We start from the raw sequence: 9,817 nt of genomic DNA, 5'->3' as shown, positions 1-9,817 counted from the left end.
GTTCAAACCCGAAACCAAGGCGTTCTACCGAAGGCCAAAAATTAAAGACCACACCCGAATAAGGCCAATCGTGCAAATTGTCCGTGGTTTAATGCACGGAGCACTTAAAGTATGTAGACATTATGATGATTTGGGTTGGATTTCGGTTTGGGCTGTCTTGATAGAGCAATGAGCCCACTTCGAATGGATTTAATTAGCCCACTAGGACGACGATAATAGGGTTGGCTAGAAAATTATTCCATTATTCATCAACAAGCCAAAAGGTGTAGTCTTCGTGTTATGGTTCATCCGAATTCCATAGCTTTAGCTTAGATTCTCTATATATGTTAAAATATTCACAAAATTAATACAAACAGTATATTTCGAACCCAATCAATTAAATGAAAGGTAACTAAATCTCAAACTCAAACTCATAACGTTCAAATTCTAAATACGTTTATTAACGTACCTTATAAGCAATGCGTATGCTGCTGGACCTTATATATATCTACATTGTTGAAAACTTGTTAAGAGACACATATTCATAGCAATTACTAAGCTTGCATATAATGCCATAAAAAGTAATATCATACAGCATTATTATGCACTCACTGACTTAAAATCCCCAAACGAGCATGGTGTCCAACACTCAGTCATGTGCCAGTAATAAACAACCAAATACGCCTAAAATTTTCATAGTTTCACCTTACCAACAAGCATGAAAGCCTTGTAAACGACAGATCTAACCAATTTAGATCCTCCCCATGCAATCTCAAACTCTTTAACCATTTTTTCTGTTAACAAACCTTCCCCTTTTTCCTTAGCAGAGTTAATTGCTGACCAAGACTTGAGCCATCCCAAAAACCCTTCAAATGAAATCTCCTTTTGTATGTCAACAGGAGTTGGTTCACTTTCTGAACCTAATCCCACACTATCAAAAGGAAATGGCAGTGTTTTGTAGCCATCAAACAAGAATTTCACATTTGGGTGCCAATAAGGAAGTGTTAAATCAAGAAAGCTCATCATTTTTGGATCAAATTCAGGGTTTACACTCATCACTGTGTATCCCCAAACAGCTATTATGCCTCCTGGTTTCTTTAGCACACGATTTGCAATTGAGTAGAACCTGTTGAATGATTTAAAACAAATTTAATCATCTATTGTGCTGTGCTTTTGCATCATATGTTATAAGAGTAGAGATAGATTTGTAAAATCAACCAATCTTTCTAATAACATTCCAGACGCCCAAGTTTAAAAACGTACAAATACCGATTACCGGTCATTTTTCCATTCCGTCCTTGAAGAATAACCACTAATATTGAGTCAAACTTCACAAATGAAACTCCAACGACAGTGACCGTTTTCCAATTACAGGAGCTAAAAAAGTAGCTATTTGTGAACTTTATCAAATTTAAATGAATTGGATTATGCCCTGTTTGTCAACTTGACCTAACGGGGTTTAATTCAAAATGACCTACCAAAATATTGGGCCAAAGCAGGTCAGCATGCATGTTGGACTAGTTGCACTGTGTCATGTTATTAGACTCGTCTTGACCCTCCATTTTGATTCAAACAAACTTTTGGCGAGTTGGGTAATGTCAAATTTGATAACCCGCTCAATTTAGAAGCAACACACCCATTTTTCCAGCTCTACAACCACATAATAGTGATCAAGCGGAATTGAGATTCGATTTATAGCATTATGCTACAAATTGTCACCTCTTGACCACGGGTAAAACCCGCATCAATTGTTTATACCAAATCAGTGAATGTATGGCATGTATCGGAAAATACATGGCATGTATCAGAAAATACACAACTATCACTTAACAATGGTCAATGAATGTATATTTTCATCTAATTGAAGCACTTCACTATGGTAAGTTGCATTAATTTAATGTAAACACCTACTGCGGGTAAAGTTTTAACTACCTATCATTTGGAGATATAATTATTACTAAATAATTAGTCGAACCTTGGGAGGTCGAACCAGTGAACTACTTCAGCAACAATGATCAAATCTACAGAATCTTCACCTCCAACTATTGCCACAAGTTCCTTGTCAGACATGGAGATCGGTGTGTGGAAATACTGAATTCTTGGGTGTTGCTGTGCATGCCTTAATTAAGTTTCGCTCACATCTGTTGCTATTACTTTTTTGTAATGCTCAACTACCTGAGACACCAAAAAAAATAAAAAAAAAATAAAAGAATACACTAGAGAAAATGCAAACACTTCCAAATTCAGAACTTAAATTGTAATTTAGTATTAGCAAATCCATCACATTCGTGTAAGATATTAATTTTACCATAACATCTTATATTTTTACCTTCCTTCTCTCTATTCACGCAAACAAATCCAGATTTTAAGTTTAGTGGTTTTGTATTTTATAAAAGGCAGTTTACGGGCAGGGGACATGTTGAGTTGCGGGTACCTGGTCATCTGAGCTTAATTCTTTCGACACAGATCATAAATTTATATGTAAAACTGATAGGTTTGAACATAATTTAAAATAGAATAAATTTAATGCTAAAAAGTTTAAAGGTTGAATCTTGGATCCGGCCCGCTAAAGTTACTAACCCATAACTAAATCTCTAGCTTAGCCGCTGTTAACTCACGAACATTTTCTTTTTAAATTTAAATAGAGTTAGTCATACCTAAGAGAGACAGCTTCAAGTATCTTGGGTCCATAATCTAAGGAGATGGAGAGATTGATGTTGATGTCGGGGTGAGAGAAATGGAGGCTCGTCTCTGGGTACTGTGAGATAAGAATGTGTTGCCAAGGCTTAAAGATAAATTTTACAAGGTGGTGGTTAGACCAGCACTATTGTACGAGGCAGAGTGTTGGCCGTCAAGACTGCACATGTCCAGAAGATGAATGTAGAAGAGATGAGGATGCTCGGATGGATGTGTGGGCATACTAGGAGGGATATGATTAGGAACGAAGTTATACGGGACAAGGTCGGAGTAGCCTCAGTGGCGGACAAGATGAAGGAAGCGAGACTGAGATGGTTTAGACATGTGAAGAGGATGGGCGAGGATGCGCTAGTAAGGAGGTGTGAGAGGTTGACTATAGCAGGAGTTAGGAGAGATGGAGGTAGGTCAAAGAAGAACTAGGGGAGATGATTAGACAGGACAAGGCACAACACCAGTTGACTGAGGACATAATAGGAAGGTATAGAGGTCGATGATTAGGTTAGAAGGTTAGTAGGTACCAGAGTGTTGTCGTACTTATAGTCGTATGTTTTAGATTGCGTAGTTTCTTTTTCACTACTGTGTATTAATATGTGTTACTACATTTGTTTTGTGCATTTGCTATTTCGCTGTCTCTTACATTCCTGCATGGCTTACATTTTCTTTTGGTGAGTCTATCGGAAAGCAATTTGCAAGATACATCCCTCCCTCAGTTTCCATTTGGTAGGATTACCATGAATATGTTATTGTTGTTGTTTAAAAATGAAATTAGCAATATAAAAAAGGGATAAAGCAAAGTTATTTGCTACAATAAAGTAAAATATATTGATATGTAAAAGGATTTTACACTTATAATTATAGTATAAGTTAAATATGAGAGGGAGAGGGAATTACGCCGACGGCAGCTTGGCCGTTGCCGGTGCCGACATCCCAAGCAAGAGAGTGTTGAGCCAACATCGTAAACCATTCGCCGGGATAAGTTGGCCGTGCATCGGAGTAGAATTGCGCCTGCTTGTCGAACAACCCCGCCATTAATTAATTACCAATCTCCTATGTTTCAGATGAATTTAATTACAATCCGTAATATGGATTAACTGATCTTCAAAGCTAGGTAATTTTCTTTAAAAAAAAAAAAAAAAAAATACTAAGATGGAAGTGTTTTGACTTTGGAATTTTATACGATTATCAAAAGGCCAAGATTTTAGAAGGAGAGAAACGAACCGGGGAAGATCGTGCAAACAGAAAATAAAGAGCGCACGCGAGAGGCACGAACTGATGACGTGGCAACGGAATTAATTAAAGTGGAGTTTTTAAGAAGTGAAAAAAAAAAAAAAAAAAAACCTGTAGGATAAATTGGGACGCGGGAAAAAGATGGGACTATTATGATGAAGACAAAACTATTTTACAATGAATTGGTTTAAAAGATATTTAAACAATTAGTTATCTTTTAAGTAACTATAGACAATTTTTTTGATAAATATTAATTAGTCATCTGATAAAAATAATAATTGACATATTATGGACAATAAGGTTAAAGATTTAAAACAAATGTAAACTGAAAGCTCAAATATTTCTAACAAAAATAAATGAAACAAACAAAATATTGAAGTTAGACCCAAACAAACAAATTTAAACACTGAATACTTTAGGAAGAGATGGAAGATCAAAACTCACATGCCTATGCTTAGGCCTGTGCACAGTGCACGAATCTGTTCGGTTCGGTTTTGATCATTATCGAGTTAAAATTTTAAATTTCGACTTTTTGTAATTCTAAACCAAACTCGATTCATTCTAGGTTCAATTCGATTCGTTTTTATTATTTCGATTCGGTTACACAAATCGATTTGTTCGGTTTGTTCAAAATTTAAACAAGCAACTATTTTCATTTCAGCTTTAGAGTAAACATAACCAAAGATAATGAAATCATAAATTTGCAGCCGTACAACCAAGACATTAACCAAGAAAAAATCATAAACTTGCAGGCATAATAGCATATAAATAGCAAAACAAGAGCTTGACAACTTGTGCAAGCATAAAAATCCGCCAAAACCACATTACATAAACCAAATTAATAATCTAGCATCTTGCAACTTGCAAGCAGATAAGTATAATAACTCAGTTGGCATCCTAAAAAATTAAAAAAAAAAAAAAAAAAAAAAAAAAAAAAAAAAAAAACTCTAATTTGTACAGGCTAAGATCAAAGAACAAACAAAGCCATGGGTGGAACTTCTTTTTCACTAATTGCTTTGGTTCTGTCAAAAGGCCTTCTCCAAAGATGATACTCATCCTTCACCCCTCTTCTTTTGCATGAATTGGGAGTTTTCATCCCAAATATCCTTGAGAACTAAGCCTGCGATAGGAAAAGATGAAAGGCAGCTTTTAGGAAAGTATGCTGAGTTTCTAAACTTCTTTTTCACTAATTGCTTTGGTTCTGTCTAAATTGAGGATGGCCTTCTCCATTTTAGTTGTTATTTGATTCTTGATACTCATCCTTCACCCCTCTTCTTTTGCATGAATTGGGGAGTTTTCATCCCAAATATCCTTGAGATGCTACTAAGCCTGCGATAGGAATAACTGCAATTTGTTGTTGCTGCACTGTAAAGCTGATAACTACTGGTGTTTTGGGCTAAAAGTAATGCTTTTGGCTGCTATGTGTTTGTTGGTTTATGTGGCACTTTGAGTTGAATTTTGGGAGGTTTTGAGGTCAAATATTGTTGCTTTCTAGAGGCCGTTTGCTGTTAAATTTTCGTATACTTAATTGCTGCCGTAACATTGATGTAATTCCTGCAGTTTGAGATAAGTAACTGCTGCAACTCAACTATATTCTGGAATACTATGGTGGATAAATGTCGCTGCACTTGAGTAGTCTCAAAACTGCTGTTGTATTGAGTTTTACAAAAAATGACTGCTATACTTGTTGGTTGAATTCAGCTTGAGGCCAACAAGAAGGCCACGAATATCCAGTGCAAGGTGTGCATGCAAACATTCATTTGCACCACTTTTGAAGTTAAATAAATATTACTTTTAAATATTAAGCGTATATACAGTTAGACTATTAGAGTATTAGGCATATTAGTCATTAGTGGCATATCAATTCGGTTTGTTCGGGTCGGTTCGGTTGATAATTGAAGCCAACCGTATCCAAAACGTTAAATCATAATATTTTACAATTGCATTTGTAAATCGAAATCGAACTGTATTATCCAAATTGAATTATCCGAATTGTTTCAAATCGGTTCGGATATTCAGGTTGAACCGATTTGTGCACAGGCCTACCTATGCTAATAACGTCTTAGGATCAATCACTTACCATTATGGTAAAAGCTATAGCTAATAGAAAAGACGCCTTTATTTCTTGACTAAACCTATCAAGCAAGCATCATATTCGACCATGACTCCGAGCCGCACCATCCACAGGCCATCCATGACCTAAGCCTTGTTATAGCCAGGATGCTGATGTTACCGAACTTAATGATACATGTTCGAACGAGTAACCACAAGTCATTTCATTCTAGATTAGATTCTATTAATCAATAGTAATGGACTAAGTGATAGAAATCAGTTAATTGATCTATTTTGCGCCCATATATTTCAAACATGATTTGCAAATACTAGTATTAATATCAAGTTTGATATCTAAATTCTAAAGATTTCTCATTCCATACTCAAGGAAAAACAAACACATTTTACATCGAGCGTTCCCGAAATTTTCATCATCATCGTTATATTCTACCTATACTCTCTCCCTTGTTTTGATGAAAATCATCCATATACACACTTAACCATGCAAAGTACCAAAAACTACACTTCTTGCATGATCGAAGAACTCGACGAGAATCCATGACATGATTGGTTATAATAACTCGGATAAAATGCTTCTCGTAGTTTATTATACTTTTCGAGATCGAAATTGTGAACCTTCATGAGCTTCTTTTGCTTCACTTTGAAACGTCTTTGGAAAAACCCTTCAAAAGTGGGCTCTTTTGATGTTCTTAGGAAGAATCCATAGGCAAGGGCAAAGTGAAGTGAGGTTACGAAGAAGCAAATGGGCTCCATCACATCCCAAGTCAATTCCCAAAATGTTAGCCTCATAAAGCCTAGTGTTTGAAGAACTAGAAAGCCCAGCCCACAGTAAAGTTCGCCTTTAACTAGTGATTGGGCTTTTTCATCAATTAAGGATTTTTGCTTTTCCATATGTTCTAGCTCTCTTCTTCTTGGGTCGTTTGGCGTTGCTATGGATTCTGAAATTAATTTGTCCATTGATTTTGCCACCTATAACACATCAACAGATTAGTTACTAATTCAAATTGTGTAAATTTTAATCACAGCTTTTCACTAGTAAAATAACATTATATATCTACAAAGTATATAAAATGAATTTTATGCTTAAATATTACGATACTACGTAATAAATAATTAGTATGATTATTAAATATATCTTTTAATATTTATCGTGCATGAATTCTATACCTGATGTGGACGTAGGAAAACGACGTCACCCAAAACGATGACGCTACCAGATTCATCCAACATTTTCGCAAACTCCAAACTCTGTTCTCTATTGCAACAAAACTCACCACAAATCTCAACAAATCTATCATACGTAATCGAGTTCATCGGTATCTCATTAAGTCTCGATTTCACTTTCTCCAACTGTGATATCTTCAATATCTTCTTAGCATCATTCACCGTCATTCTCCCCGTCATCTCCGCCGTTAACTCCGTCGCCGTTGACGGAGCCGGCGCCGGCGCTGGTGGAGCTAAGCCTTCAAATCGAATCCTTTCGCCGGTAATATTGTTCATAGACCTTAATTTTTCTCTTAATTTTTCACCTACCGGAATAGATAAAAACTCAGGCAGTCTAGCTGCATGATTAATTTCTCTAGAATGTTCTAGAACTTTAACCGATTGAAGTGGATCTATTTTTAGGGTGTTAATTAGGCGTTTCGCTAATATACGCCGAAGCGCCATTTATGAATTTGAGGAGTGAAGTGTGGAGAAAAACGGGAAATTTGTGATGGTTGAGTTGGAAGTGAAGGATGGGGGTTTATATAGTGTCCTAAATTGGTGGAAGACGAAGAATATTACGAGTATATTTAAATGGAAATTATTTTCTGTTTCCTTGCAGTAATAATTTACTTTCCTTCTACAATTAAATAATGGTACAATGCTGTCGAGAAAAATGAAAACTTAAATAGGAGGAATATTCTCCCTATTAAAACAAAGAATGACTATATTTGGCGTGAAAAGGTTAATATATTTAGCATTTAAGTTATATACACCAATAGTATATTTTACATAACAATAAATTTAAACATGTGATTGTAGGTAACTAACTTACTAGTATTTTTAACGAACGACCAATTGATTCTAAAAAATCCTTGTAATTAAGTAAAAAATATTTATATCATAAGTGCATGAAAATTAAATTCATTTATTTAGTCTTATATTGAGTTTGAGATTTCTTCATTTTCTTGTAAGTCAAATCTATATTTATAAATAAAGTACAAAGTATAATTAGTCTTCAAAAAATTGCAGTAAGAAAGATTGTTTTCCTTAAATTATGGAGTTGTATTTTTTTTTGGACAGCAAGGTACTATTAACTCAACTTCTAGTCTAATTCATAATTGTCTTAAATTACGCAGAGCGTCATGACTCATTACCAGAATTTTATTTATTCTCCATCGACATCCACTACGTGTTGCAGGCTTACATTCACCTATCCTTTTTTTTTTTTTTTTTTTGAGCCTAGCATGTTAAGGCATACAAGTGTCTTAATCATAAATTTAGGAGTCGTTTAATATTTATTTATACTACCGAGTCTACCGTGCCCAAAAAAAGCAAAATGGACAGTCGACACTTTGAAAATTGTTATTCTAGTGAGAACCGATGGTGCGTGTAGCATGTAAATAATGGGTTCCACTGAATCATAGTAGTATTTTTCGATCCAATATAATACATGTTAAAAAATTTATATTGGTAAAATTTTAAATTGAAAATAGGGCTTTTAGTCTTTTAAATATCAATTAATTTTATTTTAGTGCTTGTAATTTTTGGCTAAATATATTTAATATTTAATTATTAAATTGTGCTCTTTTGATCCTTCTTCTAATGAATCCTCACAAATTTAATGAACTATTAAATGTTACTACATCATTAACTTCTCATATTTTATGTTAAGTTTTTACTATTACTCTTTATTTGAGGATAATGTAGTTCTAAAAAGCTTATGTGTAACATATTTTCTCTATCAAGGGACTAACCACATACATTTAATTGATTTTCAATAAATTATATTTAATCATACATTACAAGGACTAATAATTGAGAGGTCAGAGGTGCTATTATCCCAAATCTAAATGTTGAGCCCGTCAAATTAAAATTTTGAATTCGCTGCTGAGCAGAACAAGTCACTCTTTGAATAAGAATTCCCATAGTATTCTATTAATAGCTTGTTTGGCCAAGCTTATTTTCCCCCAAAAATGCTTATTTTTTTCAATAAATGCTTATTTTAAAAAAGTAAGGTGTTTGGCCAAGCTTTTGGGAGAAAATAAGTGCTTCTGGGTAGTAGCAGAAGCAGTTTTTCATAAGATAAAAAATAGCTTTTGCCCAAAAGCATTTTTTTAAAAAGCACTTTTGAGAAAAATACACTTGGTCAAGCTTATTTTTCCCCCAAAAGTACTTATTTTTTCAATAAGTGCTCATTTGAAAAAAGTGAGGTGTTTGGCCAAGCTTTTGGGAGAAAATAAGTGCTTTTAGGGAGTAGCAGAAGCAGTTTTTCAGAAGCTAAAAAAAATAGCTTTTGCCAAAAAACACTTTTTTGAAAAGTACTTTTGAGAAAAATACACATAGAAGCACTTTTTAAAAGTTTGACCAAACATTAATTCTTTGGTCAAAAGTACTTTTTAAATTAATTGGCCAATCACAAACTGTTTTTAGTCAAAAGTACTTTTTAAAATAAGCTGTTTTTAGAAGCTTAGCCAAACAGGCTATAAGAAATACTTTTTAAAAACTTGGTCAAACACTAAATTGTTGTTCAAACTGTTTTTCGCCAAAAGTACTTTATTGAAAAGCGCTTTGAAAAAAACACTTTTCAAAATAAGCTGATTTTAGAAGCTTGGCCAAACAGGCTATAAATATATCA

General features: G+C 34.3%; 1 protein-coding gene and 1 pseudogene across 1 annotated transcript; both read right to left on the bottom strand.

The window, feature by feature from the left end:
• Nucleotides 1–461: 461 nt before the first annotated feature.
• Nucleotides 462–3,965, bottom strand: LOC132033281 (uncharacterized; annotated as a pseudogene).
• A 2,247-nt stretch (nt 3,966–6,212) lies between these two features.
• LOC132035299 (calcium uniporter protein 4, mitochondrial) lies at nt 6,213–7,713 on the bottom strand. Its single transcript, XM_059425572.1, has 2 exons — nt 7,144–7,713; nt 6,213–6,945 (listed from the first exon to the last, which is right to left on the bottom strand). The coding sequence occupies exons 1-2, from the start codon at nt 7,642–7,644 to the stop codon at nt 6,475–6,477; spliced, it is 972 nt and encodes a 323-aa protein (XP_059281555.1). The 5' UTR covers nt 7,645–7,713; the 3' UTR covers nt 6,213–6,474.
• Between the last annotated feature and the right edge of the window lie 2,104 nt (nt 7,714–9,817).

Source organism: Lycium ferocissimum, chromosome 10, assembly GCF_029784015.1.
Source record: "Lycium ferocissimum isolate CSIRO_LF1 chromosome 10, AGI_CSIRO_Lferr_CH_V1, whole genome shotgun sequence".
NCBI classification, from domain to species: Eukaryota; Viridiplantae; Streptophyta; class Magnoliopsida; order Solanales; family Solanaceae; genus Lycium; species Lycium ferocissimum.
The sequence above is the reverse complement of the archived record's forward strand: the minus strand, read 5'-3'. Positions and strand labels throughout refer to the sequence as shown.

Excerpts from the sequence above, each read along its gene's own strand:
- LOC132035299 (XM_059425572.1), bottom strand. The coding sequence starts at position 7,644 with ATGGCGCTTCGGCGTATATTAGCGAAACGCCTAATTAACACCCTAAAA. Across the intron at positions 6,946-7,143 it reads TTTTCCTACGTCCACATCAG|GTGGCAAAATCAATGGACAA; the intron begins GTATAGAATTCA and ends GATGTGTTATAG.